A 20,056-nucleotide genomic window follows, 5' to 3' on the forward strand; every position below is an offset into this window, starting at 1 on the left:
ACTACATTGGGGAAATCAACCATGAAATCAGGAGGCTTCATGCTCAGGTGGAGACACCAGGGGAGGTCCGGCCTCTCTTCAGAGCTGCTGGGTCTTACTCTATATGAGCAGTTAGACTTACTGCCACTCTTCACTCTTAGAACAAAGGATTCCAAAAGGGTTCTTCGGCTGTCCCCATTGGAGAACCCTTATGGGTTCCATGTAGAACTCTCTGTGGAATGGGTTCTACATGGAACCCAAAGGGCTTCCCCCGATGAACCCTTTTGTTCTAAGAGTGTAGCTACAGGGTGGTTTCCTGGACACAGATTCATCCATTCTTGAAAGTGCTATTCAATCCGTCACTAGGATGAATCTGTCTCCGTGAGACCGGCCCTAGTACACCTACCGCCACTGTAGCTAAGAGAGGGTTGAACGCTGCCGATCGAATGGTTAATTGTTACAGCAGTTGTTGAGGAGGAGATGTGTGTGTGTGTGTGTGTGTGTGTGTGTGTGTGTGTGTGTGTGTGTGTGTGTGTGTGTGTGTGTGTGTGTGTGTGTGTGTGTGGTGTGTGTGTGTGTGTGTGTGTGTGTGTGTGTGTGTGTGTGGGTGTGACCAGAAGTCTATGTGAATGTTATCATTATAATTAAACCCTTTTTTGACAATACATCACATATCTCACAATGCCTTATTTTTGGGGCTTAGCAAAGTTCCAGTAAGTTACCCAAAATTCCCCGATTTTCAAAAAGATTCTGATTGACGGACTTCCAGGAATGTTCCAACTGGGATTTCTGGAAAACCTGGAAAATGTACCTACATTTTGCTACCCTACCTACAAGTCACATTATGCTGGTTTGCAAAGTGATGTGTAATTCCTATTGGACTCCAGCCAAAGTTGGGAGAAATACAACAGCTGGACTTTTCATTCACCTGCAACCTGCATTCATCCTGACTGCCAGAGTTACGAACAGAGTTAGGAGTTAGGAACAGAGTTAGGAGTTAGGAACAGAGTTAGGAACAGAGTTAGGAGTTAGGAACAGAGTTAGGAGTTAGGAACAGAGTTAGGAGATAGGAACAGAGTTAGGAGTTAGGAACAGAGTTAGGAGATAGGAACAGAGTTAGGAGATAGGAACAGAGTTAGGAGATAGGAACAGAGTTAGGAGATATGAACAGAGTTAGGAACAGAGTTAGGAGTTAGGAACAGAGTTAGGAGTTACGAACAGAGTTAGGAACAGAGTTAGGAGTTAGGAACAGAGTTAGGAACAGAGTTAGGAGATAGGAACAGAGTTAGGAACAGAGTTAGGAGTTAGGAACAGAGTTAGGAACAGAGTTAGGAGTTACGAACAGAGTTAGGAGTTAGGAACAGAGTTAGGAGTTAGGAACAGAGTTACGAGTTAGGAACAGAGTTAGGAGTTAGGAACAGAGTTAGGAGTTAGGAACAGAGTTAGGAACAGAGTTAGGAGTTAGGAACAGAGTTAGGAACAGAGTTAGGAGATAGGAACAGAGTTAGGAACAGTGTTAGGAGTTAGGAACAGAGTTAGGAGTTAGGAACAGAGTTAGGAGATAGGAACAGAGTTAGGAGATAGGAACAGAGTTAGGAGATAGGAACAGAGTTAGGAGTTAGGAACAGAGTTAGGAACAGAGTTAGGAGTTAGGAACAGAGTTAGGAGTTAGGAACAGAGTTAGGAGTTAGGAACAGAGTTAGGAGTTAGGAACAGAGTTAGGAGTTAGGAACAGAGTTAGGAACAGAGTTAGGAGTTAGGAACAGAGTTAGGAGATAGGAACAGAGTTAGGAGATAGGAACAGAGTTAGGAGTTAGGAACAGAGTTAGGAGTTAGGAACAGAGTTAGGAGTTAGGAACAGAGTTAGGAGTTAGGAACAGAGTTAGGAGTTAGGAACAGAATTAGGAGTTAGGAACAGAGTTAGGAGATAGGAACAGAGTTAGGAACAGAGTTAGGAACAGAGTTAGGAGTTAGGAACAGAGTTAGGAGTTAGGAACAGAGTTAGGAGTTAGGAACAGAGTTAGGAACAGAGTTAGGAGTTAGGAACAGAGTTAGGAGTTAGGAACAGAGTTAGGAGTTAGGAACAGAGTTAGGAGTTAGGAACAGAGTTAGGAGATAGGAACAGAGTTAGGAGTTAGGAACAGAGTTAGGAACAGTGTTAGGAGTTAGGAACAGAGTTAGGAGTTAGGAACAGAGTTAGGAGTTAGGAACAGAGTTAGGAGTTAGGAACAGAGTTAGGAGTTAGGAACAGAGTTAGGAGATAGGAACAGAGTTAGGAGTTAGGAACAGAGTTAGGAGTTAGGAACAGAGTTAGGAGTTAGGAACAGAGTTAGGAGTTAGGAACAGAGTTAGGAGTTAGGAACAGAGTTAGGAGTTAGGAACAGAGTTAGGAGTTAGGAACAGAGTTAGGAGTTAGGAACAGAGTTAGGAGTTAGGAACAGAGTAACAGAGTTAGGAGATAGGAACAGAGTTAGGAGTTAGGAACAGAGTTAGGAGTTAGGAACAGAGTTAGGAGTTAGGAACAGAGTTAGGAACAGAGTTAGGAGATAGGAACAGAGTTAGGAGATAGGAACAGAGTTAGGAGATAGGAACAGAGTTAGGAGTTAGGAACAGAGTTAGGAACAGAGTTAGGAGTTAGGAACAGAGTTAGGAGTTAGGAACAGAGTTAGGAGTTAGGAACAGAGTTAGGAGTTAGGAACAGAGTTAGGAGTTAGGAACAGAGTTAGGAACAGAGTTAGGAGTTAGGAACAGAGTTAGGAGATAGGAACAGAGTTAGGAGATAGGAACAGAGTTAGGAGTTAGGAACAGAGTTAGGAGTTAGGAACAGAGTTAGGAGTTAGGAACAGAGTTAGGAGTTAGGAACAGAGTTAGGAGTTAGGAACAGAATTAGGAGTTAGGAACAGAGTTAGGAACAGAGTTAGGAGTTAGGAACAGAGTTAGGAGTTAGGAACAGAGTTAGGAGTTAGGAACAGAGTTAGGAGTTAGGAACAGAGTTAGGAGTTAGGAACAGAGTTAGGAACAGAGTTAGGAGTTAGGAACAGAGTTAGGAGATAGGAACAGAGTTAGGAGATAGGAACAGAGTTAGGAGTTAGGAACAGAGTTAGGAGTTAGGAACAGAGTTAGGAGTTAGGAACAGAGTTAGGAGTTAGGAACAGAGTTAGGAGTTAGGAACAGAATTAGGAGTTAGGAACAGAGTTAGGAGATAGGAACAGAGTTAGGAACAGAGTTAGGAACAGAGTTAGGAGTTAGGAACAGAGTTAGGAGTTAGGAACAGAGTTAGGAGTTAGGAACAGAGTTAGGAACAGAGTTAGGAGTTAGGAACAGAGTTAGGAGTTAGGAACAGAGTTAGGAGTTAGGAACAGAGTTAGGAGTTAGGAACAGAGTTAGGAGATAGGAACAGAGTTAGGAGTTAGGAACAGAGTTAGGAACAGTGTTAGGAGTTAGGAACAGAGTTAGGAGTTAGGAACAGAGTTAGGAGTTAGGAACAGAGTTAGGAGTTAGGAACAGAGTTAGGAGTTAGGAACAGAGTTAGGAGATAGGAACAGAGTTAGGAGTTAGGAACAGAGTTAGGAGTTAGGAACAGAGTTAGGAGTTAGGAACAGAGTTAGGAGTTAGGAACAGAGTTAGGAGTTAGGAACAGAGTTAGGAGTTAGGAACAGAGTTAGGAGTTAGGAACAGAGTTAGGAGTTAGGAACAGAGTTAGGAGTTAGGAACAGAGTAACAGAGTTAGGAGATAGGAACAGAGTTAGGAGTTAGGAACAGAGTTAGGAGTTAGGAACAGAGTTAGGAGTTAGGAACAGAGTTAGGAACAGAGTTAGGAGTTAGGAACAGAGTTAGGAGTTAGGAACAGAGTTAGGAACAGAGTTAGGAGTTAGGAAGAGTGTGAGGAGACTACCTAACGGGTGCAAATAATCTAACTAAATTATTGGATTAGTTTAGAAAAATGTTATTTATGTTTGTGTAGCATTAATCAATCAATCACTCAATTACGTCAATTACCTCAATTAGCCCGACTAACCGGTGCCTGTATATAGCCTCTCTACTGTATATAACCTCTCTACTGTATATAACCTCTCTACTGTATATAGCCTCTCTACTGTATATAGCGTCTCTACTGTATATAACCTCTCTACTGTATATAGCCTCTCTACTGTATACAGCCTCTCTACTGTATACAGCCTCTCTACTGTATATAGCCTCTCTACTGTATATAGCGTCTCTACTGTTATAGCCTCTCTACTGTATATAGCCTCTCTACTGTATACAGCCTCTCTACTGTGTATAGCCTCTCTACTGTATATAGCCTCTCTACTGTATACAGCCTCTCTACTGTATATAACCTCTCTACTGTATATAGCCTCTCTACTGTATATAGCCTCTCTACTGTTATAGCCTCTCTACTGTATATAGCCTCTCTACTGTATATAGCCTCTCTACTGTATACAGCCTCTCTACTGTATATAGCCTCTCTACTGTATACAGCCTCTCTACTGTATATAGCCTCTCTACTGTATATAGCCTCGCTACTGTTATAGCCTCTACTGTATATATCCTCTCTACTGTATATAGCCTCTACTGTATATAGCCTCGCTACTGTATATAGCCTCTCTACTGTATACAGCCTCTCTACTGTATATAGCCTCTCTACTGTATACAGCCTCTCTACTGTATATAGCCTCTACTGTATATATCCTCTCTACTGTATATAGCCTCTCTACTGTATACAGCCTCTCTACTGTATATAACCTCTCTACTGTATATAGCCTCGCTACTGTTATAGGCTCGCTACTGTATATAGCCTCTCTACTGTATATAGCCTCTCTACTGTATATAGCCTCTCTACTGTATATAGCCTCTCTACTGTATACAGCCTCTCTACTGTATATAGCCTCTACTGTATATAGCCTCTCTACTGTATACAGCCTCTCTACTGTATATATCCTCTCTACTGTATATAGCCTCTCTACTGTATATAGCCTCGCTACTGTATATAGCCTCTCTACTGTATATAGCCTCTCTACTGTATATAGCCTCTACTGTATATAGCCTCTCTACTGTATACAGCCTCTCTACTGTATATATCCTCTCTACTGTATATAGCCACTCTACTGTATATAGCCTCGCTACTGTATATAGCCTCTCTACTGTATATAGCCTCTCTACTGTATTTAGCCTCTACTGTATATAACCTCTCTACTGTATATAGCCTCTCTACTGTATATAGCCTCTCCACTGTATATAGCCTCTCTACTGTATATAACCTCTCTACTGTATGTAGCCTCTCTACTGTATATAACCTCTCTACTGTATATAGCCTCTCTACTGTTATAGCCTCTCTACTGTATATAGCCTCTCTACTGTATATAGCCTCTCTACTGTATATAGCCTCTCTACTGTATATAACCTCTCTACTGTATATAGCCTCTCTACTGTATACAGCCTCTCTACTGTATATAGCCTCTCTACTGTATATAGCCTCGCTACTGTTATAGGCTCGCTACTGTTATAGCCTCTACTGTATATATCCTCTCTACTGTATATAGCCTCTACTGTATATAGCCTCGCTACTGTATATAGCCTCTCTACTGTATACAGCCTCTCTACTGTATATAGCCTCTCTACTGTATACAGCCTCTCTACTGTATATAGCCTCTACTGTATATATCCTCTCTACTGTATATAGCCTCTCTACTGTATACAGCCTCTCTACTGTATATAACCTCTCTACTGTATATAGCCTCGCTACTGTTATAGGCTCGCTACTGTTATATCCTCTACTGTATATATCCTCTCTACTGTATATAGCCTCTCTACTGTATATAGCCTCTCTACTGTATATAACCTCTCTACTGTATATAGCCTCTCTACTGTATATAGCCTCTCTACTGTATATAGCCTCTCTACTGTATATAACCTCTATACTGTATATAGCCTCTCTACTGTGTATAGCATCTCTACTGTTTATAGCCTCTCTACTGTATACAGCCTCTCTACTGTATATAGCCTCTCTACTGTATACAGCCTCTCTACTGTATATAGCCTCTACTGTATATAGCCTCTCTACTGTATACAGCCTCTCTACTGTATATATCCTCTCTACTGTATATAGCCTCTCTACTGTATATAGCCTCGCTACTGTATATAGCCTCTCTACTCTATATAGCCTCTCTACTGTATATAGCCTCTACTGTATATAGCCTCTCTACTGTATACAGCCTCTCTACTGTATATATCCGCTCTACTGTATATAGCCTCTCTACTGTATATAGCCTCGCTACTGTATATAGCCTCGCTACTGTATATAGCCTCTCTACTGTATATAGCCTCTCTACTGTATTTAGCCTCTACTGTATATAACCTCTCTACTGTATATAGCCTCTCTACTGTATATAGCCTCTCTACTGTATGTAGCCTCTCTACTGTATATAACCTCTCTACTGTATATAGCCTCTCTACTGTATATAGCCTCTACTGTATATAGCCTCTCTACTGTATACAGCCTCTACTGTATATAACCTCTCTACTGTATATAGCCTCTCTACTGTATGTAGCCTGTCTTTTTACTGTTGTTTTATTTCTTTACCTACCTATTGTTCACCTAATACCTTTTTTGCACTATTGGTTAGAGCCTGTAAGTAAACATTTCACTGTGAGGTCTACTACACCTGTTGTATTCAGCATTTCACTGTAAGGTCTACTATACCTGTTGTATTCAGCATTTCACTGTGAGGTCTACTACACCTGTTGTATTCAGCATTTCACTGTAAGGTCCTACACCTGTTGTATTCAGCATTTCACTGTATGGTCTACTACACCTGTTGTATTCAGCATTTCACTGTAAGGTCTACTACACCTGTTGTATTCAGCATTTCACTGTAAGGTCTACTACACCTGTTGTATTCAGCATTTCACTGTATGGTCTACTACACCTGTTGTATTCAGCATTTCACTGTGAGGTCTACTACACCTGTTGTATTCAGCATTTCACTGTGAGGTCTACTACACCTGTTGTATTCAGCATTTCACTGTGAGGTCTACTACACCTGTTGTATTCGGCGCACGTGACAAATAAACTTTGATTTGATTTGTACATCCAAACACACAGATATTAAAAATCAACCTGCATTAGAGCATGCTGGGAAAAAGTGCATTTGTTACCATAACTTGAGTTGGTGGGACTTTTCATTTCGTTTTGAGTCAGTACCACATAACAGTTGAAGTTATTATGACATTCCATTGATTTTCAGTTCAACTTACTATAAGTATTTGAGAGGGGAAAAAAATGCCTTGGTGTTTACAGTGTAGGGTTAGAATTAGGGTTTAGGGTTAGGGGTTTAGGGTTAGGGGTTTAGGGTTAGGGGTATGGGGTTAGGGTTAAGGTTAGGTTAAGGGTTAGGGAAAATAGGATTTTGAATGGGAATCAATTGTTTGGTCCCCACGAGGATAGTAAAACATGTGTGTGTATGTGTGTCTTGATGCTTACCTGACCTCCATAGTAAAACTCCTCAGAGTCAGCATCCCCCTCAGAGTCCTCCTCTATGGCATAGTGGCACTGGGGGACGTTATTACACATTATTAAAGTTTATAACACAGTTGTTACATGTTATAACAGTTACTGTTTATAACACAGTTATTACATGTTATAACAGTTATGTTTATAACACAGTTATTACAGTTTATAACACATATTACAGTTTAAAACAGTTATTACAGTTTAACCGTTATTACATGTTATAACACAGTTCTTACAGTTTATAATGGTTATTGCATGTTATAACAGTTATTACATGCTATAACAGTTATTACATGCTATAACACAGTTATTACAGTTTAACAGTTATTACATGTTATAACACAGTTATTACATGTTATAACCAGTTATTACAGGATGCTGAGCTGTAGTCAATAAATAGCATTCTCACATAGGTGTTCCTTTTGTCCAGGTGGGAAAGGGCAGTGTGGCGTGCAATAGAGATTACATCATCTGTGGATCTGTTGGGGCGGTATGCAAATTGGAGTGGGTCCAGAGTGTCTGGGATAATGGTGTTGATGTGAGTCATGACCAGCCTTTCTAAGCACTTCATGGCTACAGACGTGAGTGCTACGGGTCGGTAGTCATTTAGGCAGGTTGCCTTAGTGTTCTTGGGCACAGGGACTACGGTGGTCTGCTTGAAACATGTTGATATTACAGACTCAGACAGGGAGAGGTTGAAAATGTCAGTGAAGACCCTTGCCAGTTGGTCAGCGCATGCTCGGAGTACACGTCCTGGTAATCTGTCTGGCCCTGCGGCCTTGTGAATGTTGACCTGTTTAAAGGTCTTACTCACATCGGCTGCGGAGAGCGTGATCACACAGTCATCCGGAACGGCTGATGCTCTCATGCATGTTTCAGTGTTACTTGCCTCGAAGCGAGCACTGAAGTTACTTAGCTCATCTGGTAGGCTCGTGTCACTGGGCAGCTCTCTCATGTTTTTTTTTTCACCTTTATTTAACCAGGTTTGGCTTTTCACAGCCGATCATTCGGAGTTAAAGACAGCAGGTGCGGTGAACAGGTCAGTTTCATTTTTATTTTATTTCACCTTTATTTAACCAGGTAGGCTAGTTGAGAACAAGTTCTCATTTACAACTGCGACCTGGCCAAGATAAAGCAAAGCAGTGTGACAAAAACAACAACACAGAGTTACACATGGAGTAAAACAAACATACTGTCAATAACACAATAGAAAAATCTGTATACAGTGTGTGCAAATGAAGTAAGGAGGTAAGGCAATAAATAGGCCAGTAGTGGCAAAGTATTTACAATTTAGAATTTTTGGTGGCCTTCCTAAGCCAGGATTCAGACACGTCTAGGACATCAGGGTTGGCGGAGTGTGCTAAAACAATGAATAAAGCAAACTTAGGGAGGAGACTTCTGATGTTAATACGCATGAACCCAAGGCTTTTCCGGTTACAAAGTCAACAAATGAGAGCGCCTGGGGAATGGGAGTGGAGCTAGAGGCTGCAGGTCCTGGGTTAACCTCTACATCTCCAGAGGAGGAGTAGGATAAGGGTACGGCTAAAGGCTATAAGAACTAGTCGTCTAGTGCGTTCGGAACAGAGAGTAAAAGGAGCATACTTCTGGGTGTGGTAGGATAGTTCCAGGGCTTAATTCACAGACAAGGGCATGCTAGGGTGCTAGTACAGTGGAGGTAAACCTAAGCATTGCGTGACGATGAGAGAGGCTGCATCTCTGGAAGCACCAGTTAAGCTAGGTGCGGTCTCCGCATGTGCGGGGGGTGAGGCAAGGGAGCTCACTGAGGCATGTTGAGCGGGACTAGGGGCTCCACAGTAAAACAAAGCAATGAACGCTACCCTAAACAACAGTATACAAGGCATATTGACATTAGAGGGAGGCATAAAGCAATCACAGGTGTTGATTGGGAGGGCTAAGACAACAACGGGTAAATCCTGTGGCTCAGTTGGTAGAGCATGGTGTTTGCAATGCCAGCATGGTGTTTGCAATGCCAGCATGGTGTGTGCAATGCCAGAGTTGTGGGTTCGATTCCCATGGGGGGCCAGTACAAAAAAAAATGCATGAAATGAAATGTATGCATTCACTACTGTAAGTCGCTCTGGATAAGAGTGTCTGCCAAATGACTAAAATGTAAATCTAAACAGCTAAGACAACAACAACGGGTAAATGATGATGAGTGGACAGTTAGCTAGACACAGGGCCTGAGTTTGAGGCTGGGGGCCGACAGATAAACAAAATGAAGTACCGTGTTAATGAACAGTCCAGTAGGCATCAGCTGTTTAGCCGAGTGATCATAGGATCCAATTAGCAGCAATGGACAAAACAGGGAGCCACTTGGAAGTCGATTACTACGCTAGGCGAGCGGGAGACACGGCGTTCGGGGAGCTAGCGGGCCAGGGCTAGCAGCTGGGTCCTCACCGACATCAACGACGCAGAGGCCGGTTGAGAGCACATCGGCCAAATTACGTCGGCAGACCAGTCGTGATGGATCGGCGGGGCTCCGTGTCGACAAAAGGGTCCAGGCCAGTTGGCAAGAGAGGTATTGTAGTTGGTGTATTTCGTTTGTTAGCCGGGGTAATGGGCCTAGCTCGTGGCTAACTGGTGCTTGCTTTTGGACAGGGGCGTTAGCCACGATCTCCACTCGGTAGCCGCTAGCTAGCTGCGATGATCCGGTGTAATGGTCCAGAGCTTGCGGCAGGAATCCGGTGACATAGTGGGGGGGGGGGGGGGGGGAGCAGTCCGATATGCTCAGGGCTGATATCACGCTGTGCAGACTGGCAGATATTATCCGGGCTATCCGGGCTAAAGCGGCTGGTGTCTGTGCTAAAGGTAAAGACTGCTAGCAGTGGCTAACAATGACTAAATAGCTAGTAGCTAATTAGCTGGTTAGCTGCTGAAGGCTAGCTCTGATGGAGGTTCCAGTTATAAGGTCTATAAAAATAGCAGATTCGTACCCCATTGGGTGAGGCGGGTTGCAGGAAGGTATATTTCATTCGATAATGGAAAAAGAGATCAAAATGTATACAGAAATCGAAAAACACAATTATAGGTTATAACACAGTTATTACATGTTATAACACAGTTATTACATGTTATAACACAGTTATTACAGGTTACAACACATTTATTACTGTTTATAACACAGTTTTAAGACAGTTATTACAGTTATTACAGTTATAAGACAGTTATTACAGGTTACAACACAGATATTACAGGTTACAGCACAGTTATTATAGGTTATAACACAGTTATTACAGGTTATAACACAGTTATTACAGGTTATAACACAGTTATTACAGGTTACAGCAGAGTTATTACAGGTTATAACACAGTTATTATAGGTTATAACACAGTTATTACAGGTTATAACACAGTTATTACAGGTTACAGCAGAGTTATTATAGGTTATAACACAGTTATTACAGGTTATAACACAGTTATTACAGGTTACAGCACAGTTATTATAGGTTATAACACAGTTATTACAGGTTACAACACAGTTATTACATGTTATAATGAGCCTTTACAATGTGTTATTAATCAGTGGAGTGAGGTGTAGCTCACCTGGTTTTTGTCTAACTGAAGTTTTGTCTTGATGGACAGGCAGCAGCTGGCGTCATTGTCGATCGTAATCTCTGTTGACAGCAACACACATTAGTCAGGAGGTGTATTTATCTACACTATATGGCACCCCTATTCCCTATATATATATATAGTGCACTACTTTTGACCAGCTCCCATAGGGAGGCCCATATAGCTACTACAACATCCTGTTGTTCAATATATTATACACTCCATCCTGTTGTTCAATCTGACAGCAGCCTCCCATCAGCCTGAAAGACTGAGGGAACAAGGTTAGAAAGGTATAGAATTGTTGTGTTTACGAGCTTGTCAGTTAGATGTGTCTGGAGGCGGCTATATACATTGTAGTCATTCGGCAAAACGCTCCTATTCAGAGACACTTACATTAGCGCATTCGTCTGAAGATAGCTAAGTGAGACAACAACACATCACAATTGTATCAAGTTACACTGTCCTCAGCAATACAGTTATCAGAGAAGTCAGTGCTAGTAGGAAAAGACAACTGTTATTTATGGGATTTATTTAAAGAGGTAGAGTTTCAGAGGTTTTTATGGGATTTATTTAAAGAGGTAGGGTTTCAGAGGTTTTTATGGGATTTATTTAAAGAGGTAGGGTTTCAGAGGGTTTTATTAATGGGATTTATTTAAAGAAGTAGAGTTTCAGAGGGTTTTTAATGGGATTTATTTAAAGAGGTAGAGTTTCAGAAGTCATTGCCTGTTAGGGTGAAAGCTTGTTCCACCATTGGGGTGCCAGGACAGAGAGGAGCTTTGACTGGGCTGAGCAATAGCTGCCTTCCCGTGGGAGAGCCAAGACACCAGAGGTGGCAGAACAGAGTGCTGGGGTGTCAGGTTAAGGTGTTGGGTTTGGGAATAGCCTGAAAGTAGGGAGAGGCAGATCCCCTTGCTGCTCCGTAGGCAAGTACCAGGGTATTGAAGATGACAAGACGATAAGAAAACAATTCAAAACATTTAAGTATTTACGCAGATTATAATAACTTTGACAATGCACTAGTTTACCTGTACAGAATACAGACAGTCAGGAAATATTTCAGAAATGTTTCTGTATTCAAAGTATTTATTTCAGATTCAAAGAGATCAGTCTATCCTTGACAATGCAATACGGACATTCTGACATAAACGTACCTGTTGCGATTCTGTGGAAGATGACGGGGATGGGATCTCTGGTGACTAGTACCTCATCCTCGTTTTCAGAGTTTGACACATACGTGTTGTCTGTGTTGAAGAAAGAAAGAAATTAAACAACATTCATCAATAAACAGACTTTACGCACGATACCTGGCATGGGGCAACCGGTACCCCGTGGTCCACCTTTCAACTCAGACAGTTCCACTGACTAGACCCACTACCCGTGGTTCACCTTTCAACTCACTAGACCCACTACCCGTGGTCCACCTTTCAAATCAGCCAGTTCTACTGACTAGACCCACTACCCGTGGTCCACCTTTCAACTCAGACAGTTCCACTGACTAGACCCACTACCCGTGGTCCACCTTTCAACTCAGACAGTTCCACTGACTAGACCCACTACCCGTGGTCCACCTTTCAACTCAGACAGTTCCACTGACTAGACCTACTACCCGTGGTCCACCTTTCAACTCAGACAGTTCCACTGACTAGACCTACTACCCGTGGTCCACCTTTCAACTCAGATAGTTCCACTGACTAGACCTACTACCCGTGGTCCACCTTTCAACTCAGACAGTTCTACTGACTAGACCTACTACCCGTGGTCCACCTTTCAACTCAGACAGTTCCACTGACTAGACCCACTACCCGTGGTTCACCTTTCAACTCAGACAGTTCCACTGACTAGACCTACTACCCGTGGTCCACCTTTCAACTCAGATAGTTCCACTGACTAGACCCACTACCCGTGGTTCACCTTTCAACTCAGACAGTTGTAAGTAATTCATCTTTCATGGATATTACGCTCCATTGCGTGACACATCCCAAAGCAGGGATTTTCTCCTCATATCACAGTGACATAATATGAGATATATATGACATAATAGCTCATTGACTGTATAAGAACCTGGGGCTCGGCGACAGTCACACTAGAGGAGGAAAGAAAAATCTGTGGTTTTCAGAATCAACGTGGCGTTATGGTTCATGACCTGGTTGGCAGTCTGCGATGTGAATCACTCAGGCCTGAGGTCAGGGGTCATTAGACTAAAAATAAGGAAGTAGACGATGGTTTGCGATGATATTACGGTAGAGACGCAGAGAAGTCATGTCAGTGAAGGCACGACGCGGTCCTTACCTGGGTAGTCGTCAGACACGTGCACGGAGAAGGACACCCTGGAGGAGAATGAAGAAACACACACAAACATGATTATCCAAATAATAATCAATAATTCAGTCAATCAATCAATCCAATGTATTTTAGAAGAAAAAAAACTGTTGTCGTAAAGTGACAGAACAAAGCAGGTGTGTACAGTAACTGTCAATAAATAAGCAGTGGTTATAGTAAATGGAAAATAACATTATTGTTGTCGCCTGTGATCTGATCATCTAATACTTCAATACGATCTTTAACGAACATGGCGGTGTACTTTTACATTTTCTCAGTTCCTGGTTGACTCAACACTGTAGCCCGGTGAAACTGGCAGGCTAAGAGGCTCTGTGCGGCTCAATAGAAAGCAGGCAAGTCAACTTGCATATGTTAAAATGACAGAACTTGTCGATAACTTAATTCACACACACACACACACACACACACACACACACGACTTTGCACATCCTGTTTAAAAAGTAGAGAGGTTCACAAATAGGTTTTCCCCCACGGGTTCCTCCAAGAATAACTTGAGAGTGTTTATGAGCAACAGCAGACCCAATTAACATTATTCTGGTGTCGGCTCAATCAAACTCCCAATGTACTAAATGAGTTCTCTCTCCCAGCAGTAGGAGGGCTTTGAGGGATAGGCTTTTGTCACAAACGACATCCGATTCCCCTACTTAGTGCACTACTTTTAACTAGAGCCCATGGGGTTCTGATCGAAAGTAGGGCACTACATAGTGAATGTGATGCCGTTTGTGACGCAAGCCATGGATCCAACACAATGGCTGAGCCAGAAAAAGTTCAACCATATGCAGTATTTTTAGCATGTAGGCTACAATAGAAGTCTGTCTGCAGTTTGTACCAGGAGGGGCAGAGTACTTGAGAACTAAGAAAAAAGCAGAGCGTCGTTTCAATTTTTTTTTTTTGTTAGTTTCAACCAGGGGTGCTCAGGAAACCTTAAAACATCAAACAGGAAAACGGCCCAAATGATTAAAATACTCATTATTCAAATAAGGCTTCACAAATGACTGACAGACATAATGCTGTGTCATAACAAGACCGCATTGTAAAGTCAAGGTGTCCCTGTGAGAATATTCAGTAATGTTATATTTCCTGTATCTTTATAAAGCGTACATTCAGACATTAAACTTCTATAAACACATGATGATAGCTACAGAGAGCAGGATTATAATTCCATTTTTTTCTCTCAGTCTTTTAAAAAAAAACAAAAAAAATTACAAAATACTCTAAAATGAACTGAAATTAAGTGCATATTTCAAATATAGTCAACAAACATACATCTCATAACTGTCTACATTACAGTGTGTTTCCATGCTGTCCAGAGAGTGTAGCTGTGTAGGCAAGGTGCTGTTAATGAGTGATAACTGATTTCATGTAAATGTGATATTAAACCTCCATTCCCAATGAGTTGTGAATTTCTGAATATTCTGGAAGCAGAATATTCCGCTCTGATTCCTCCTCAGGTCGACATTCATTCTGCTCTGATTCCTCCTCAGGTCGATTTTCATTCTGCTCTGATTCCTCCTCAGGTCGACTTTCATTCTGCTCTGATTCCTCCTCAGGTCGACTTTCATTCTGCTCTGATTCCTCCTCCACTACTCCTCAGGTCGACATTCATTCTGCTCTGATTCCTCCTCAGGTCGACATTCATTCTGCTCTGATTCCTCCTCAGGTCGACATTCATTCTGCTCTGATTCCTCCTCAGGTCGACATTCATTCTGCTCTGATTCCTCCTCAGGTCGACTTTCATTCCGCTCTGATTCCTCCTCAGGTCGACTTTCATTCTGCTCTGATTCCTCCTCAGGTCGACTTTCATTCTGCTCTGATTCCTCCTCAGGTCGACTTTCATTCTGCTCTGATTCCTCCTCAGGTCGACTTTCATTCTGCTCTGATTCCTCCTCAGGTCGACTTTCATTCTGCTCTGATTCCTGCTGTATCTCTGACTGCTGCTGCTGCTGTGTGGTGTAGCTAAATGTACCAGGATCTCATTTATTCTTAACATCTGCCCTCCAGACTACAACAGACCAGACCAGACCACAAGAGACCAGATCACAACAGACCAGATCACAACAGACCAGATCACAACAGACCAGACCACAAGAGACCAGACTACAAGAGACCAGACTAGATCACAACACAACAGACCAGACCAGACCACAACAGACCAGACTAGACCACAACAGACTAGACCACAACTGACCAGACCACAACAGACCAGACTAGACCACAACAGACCAGACCACAACAGACCAGACTAGATCACAACAGACTAGACCACAACAGACCAGACTAGACCACAACAGACCAGACCACAACAGACCAGACCACAACAGACCAGACTAGACCACAACAGACTAGACCACAACAGACCAGACTAGACCACAACAGACCAGACTAGACCACAACAGACCAGATCACAACAGACCAGACCAGACCACAACTGACCAGAACACAACAGACCAGACTAGACCACAACAGACCAGACTAGACCACAACAGACCAGACTAGACCACAACAGACTAGACCACAACAGACCAGACTAGACCACAACAGACCAGACCACAACAGACCAGACCACAACAGACCAGACCAGACCACAACAGACTAGACCACAACAGACCAGACTAGACCACAACAGACCAGACTGGACCACAACAGACCAGACCACAACAGACCAGACTAGACCACAACAGACCAGACTAGATCACAACAGACCAGATCACAACAGACCAGACTACAACAGACTAGACCACAACAGACCAGACCACAACAGACCAGACTGGACCACAACAGACCAGACCACAACAGACCAGACTAGACCACAACAGACCAGACCACAACAGACCAGACTAGACCACAACAGACTAGACCACAACAGACCAGACTAGACCACAACAGACTAGACCACAACAGACCAGACTAGACCACAACAGACCAGACCACAACAGACCAGACTAGACCACAACAGACTAGACCACAACAGACCAGACTAGACCACAACAGACTAGACCACAACAGACCAGACTAGACCACAACAGACCAGACTAGACCACAACAGACCAGATCACAACAGACCAGACTAGACCACAACAGACTAGACCACAACAGACCAGACTAGACCACAACAGACTAGACCACAACAGACCAGACTAGACCACAACAGACCAGACTGGACCACAACAGACCAGACCACAACAGACCAGACTGGACCACAACAGACCAGACCACAACAGACCAGACTAGACCACAACAGACCAGACTAGACCACAACAGACTAGACCACAACAGACCAGACTAGACCACAACAGACCAGACTAGACCACAACAGACCAGATCACAACAGACCAGACCACAACAGACCAGATCACAACAGACCAGACTAGACCACAACAGACTAGACCACAACAGACCAGACCACAACAGACCAGATCACAACAGACCAGACTAGACCACAACAGACCAGATCACAACAGACCAGACTAGACCACAACAGACTAGACCACAACAGACCAGACCACAACAGACCAGATCACAACAGACCAGACTAGACCACAACAGACTAGACCACAACAGACTAGACCACAACAGACCAGACTAGACCACAACAGACCAGACCAGACCACAACAGACCAGACCACAACAGACCAGACCACAACAGACCAGACTAGACCACAACAGACCAGACCAGACCACAACAGACCAGACCACAACAGACCAGACCAGACCACAACAGACCAGACCACAACAGACCAGACCACAACAGACCAGACTAGACCACAACAGACCAGACCACAACAGACCAGACCACAACAGACCAGACCAGACCACAACAGACCAGACCAGACCACAACAGACCAGACCACAACAGACCAGACCACAACAGACCAGACTAGACCACAACAGACCAGACCACAACAGACCAGACCACAACAGACCAGACTAGACCACAACAGACCAGACCACAACAGACCAGACTAGACCACAACAGACTAGACCACAACAGACCAGACTAGACCACAACAGACCAGACCACAACAGACCAGACTGGACCACAACAGACCAGACCACAACAGACCAGACTAGACCACAACAGACCAGACTGGACCACAACAGACCAGACCACAACAGACCAGACCAGACCACAACAGACCAGACTAGACCACAACAGACCAGACCACAACAGACCAGACCACAACAGACCAGACCAGACCACAACAGACTAGACCACAACAGACCAGACTAGACCACAACAGACCAGACCAGACCACAACAGACTGGACCACAACAGACCAGACTGGACCACAACAGACCAGACCACAACAGACCAGACTACAACACAAAGCCAGCAGAGACCATTTGACTGGCATGTTAAGGGCTAGCTCTGGCTTGACACCCAGTGGGACCTTGTTAAGCCTTGATGTGATGCCGCTAATCAAAAACTCACAGAGACTCACAGAGAATTAGACTTAATGGAATGACCATTCAGTCAGCCGCTGAAGTCTTAATCCACTGATGAAATATGTTCCCTGGACATTAGTGTGATGCTGTAGCTTGGTGGACCAACTGTGGACAGAGATGCTAACCAGACATTAATTTAGCATGTAGCCGTAACTAGCCAAGTGTGTGGACAGAGATGCTAACCAGACATTAATTTAGCATGTAGCCGTAACTAGCCAAGTGTGTAGACAGAGATGCTAACCAGACATTAATTTAGCATGTAGCCGTAACTAGCCAAGTGTGTGGACAGAGATGCTAACCAGACATTAATTTAGCATGTAGCCGTAACTAGCCAAGTGTGTGGACAGAGATGCTAACCAGACATTAATTTAGCATGTAGCCGTAACTAGCCAAGTGTGTGGACAGAGATGCTAACCAGACATTAATTTAGCATGTAGCCGTAACTAGCCAAGTGTGTGGACAGAGGTTAGCAAGTACATTTTTTTAAGTTAACCTTTATTTATCCAGGTTTTTCTCATTGAGAGAACATCTCTTTTCCAAGAGAGACCTGGTCCAATAGCAGCAGAGGGAACCACGTTTCAGACAAAACAACTTACATACAAAACACAACATTAAACAAAACTATAAACACACATACAGTCCAACAGTTATATGTTACGTTAAAAAACACAAAAGTCTTGACTAAAAAAACAGCTATCCTAAAGACAATTACATACTTCTATGATATATACATCGATCAAGTGTTTAAACTCCACCAACAAAACTAGATCATCAAATTTTTTAAATGTTCAGGAGAGAATTCCAGGACCACGGAGCTGAGGAACTAAAACTATTCCTACCGTGCAAGTAGCCAGGGTTGGGGAGTATTGGATTACATGTCATCTGTAACTGTAATCCGTTACATTAGCAGCAACAATATTGTAATCAGATTTATAGATACTTTTGAAATTCGAGATGATTTCTTCTTGGATTACTGTTAAATTCAGAAAATATGTTTAGAAAAAAATACATGATGACACTTTTCTGTTTTCTTAATGAAATTCAATTCAGCGTGACCACCAATCAGAGACCACTAATGATGACACACCAAATGATGACCACCAATCAGAGACCACCACTATGATGACACACCAAATGATGACCACCAATCAGAGACCACTATGATGACACACCAAATGATGACCACCAATCAGAGACCACTAATGATGACACACCAAATGATGACCACCAATCAGAGACCACTATGATGACACACCAAATGATGACCACCAATCAGAGACCACTAATGATGACACACCAAATGATGACCACCAATCAGAGACCACTAATGATGACACACCAAATTATGACCACCAATCAGAGACCACTATGATGACACACCAAATGATGACCACCAATCAGAGACCACCACTATGATGACACACCAAATGATGACCACCAATCAGAGACCACTAATGATGACACACCAAATGATGACCACCAATCAGAGACCACTATGATGACACACCAAATGTGTTTGATGGATCACGGGAAAAGAGCAGGAATAGGTTTTTGTTGGCTACAGTCCAAGCTTTGTCTTCCAATGGTGTGATTGATGTCGGGATCCAAGATGATATGATCAACTTGAATAAACACTTTTAGGGAGGACAGCGGTGGTGTAGCCTACAGGAGGACAGCGGTGGTGTAGCCTACAGGAGGACAGCATGGTGTAGCCTACAGGAGGACAGTGGCGGTGTAGCCTACAGGAGAACAGCAGTAGTGTAGCCCACAGGAGGACAGGAGGACAGTGGTGGTGTAGCCTACAGGAGGACAGCAGTGGTGTAGCCTACAGGAGGACCGGAGGACAGCGGTGGTGTAGCCTACAGGAGGACAGCATGGTGTAGCCTACAGGAGGACAGCGGCGGTGTAGCCTACAGGAGGACAGCAGTAGTGTAGCCCACAGGAGGACAGCGGTTGTTTAGCCTACAGGAGGACAGCAGTAGTGTAGCCTACAGGAGGAAAGCGGTGGTGTAGCCTACAGGAGGACAGTGGTGGTGTAGTCTACAGGAGGACAGCGGTGGTGTAGTCTACAGGAGGACAGCAGTGGTGTGGTCTACAGGAAGACAGGAGGACAGCGGTGGTGCAGCGTACAGGGGGACAGCAGTGGTGTGGCCTACAGGAGGACAGGAGTGGTGTGGCCTACAGGAGGACAGGAGGACAGTGGCG

The 20,056-nt window shown here is 43.4% G+C and overlaps 1 protein-coding gene across 1 annotated transcript in view; it reads right to left on the reverse strand.

The window, feature by feature from the left end:
• Window positions 1-20,056, reverse strand: part of parp8 (poly (ADP-ribose) polymerase family, member 8) — a 108,053-nt gene that overhangs the window by 64,564 nt on the left and 23,433 nt on the right. Inside the window, exons 3-6 of the mRNA XM_082968739.1 lie at window positions 13,355-13,392; window positions 12,217-12,306; window positions 11,057-11,127; window positions 7,463-7,531 (exon numbers count right to left, since the gene is read on the reverse strand). Coding sequence (XP_082824865.1) covers window positions 7,463-7,531; window positions 11,057-11,127; window positions 12,217-12,306; window positions 13,355-13,392 — 268 coding nt within the window. The remainder of the gene's footprint in view (window positions 1-7,462; window positions 7,532-11,056; window positions 11,128-12,216; window positions 12,307-13,354; window positions 13,393-20,056) is intronic.

This window comes from Salmo salar, chromosome 24 (assembly GCF_965601325.2).
Source record: "Salmo salar chromosome 24, fSalSal1, whole genome shotgun sequence".
Classification (NCBI taxonomy): domain Eukaryota; kingdom Metazoa; phylum Chordata; class Actinopteri; order Salmoniformes; family Salmonidae; genus Salmo; species Salmo salar.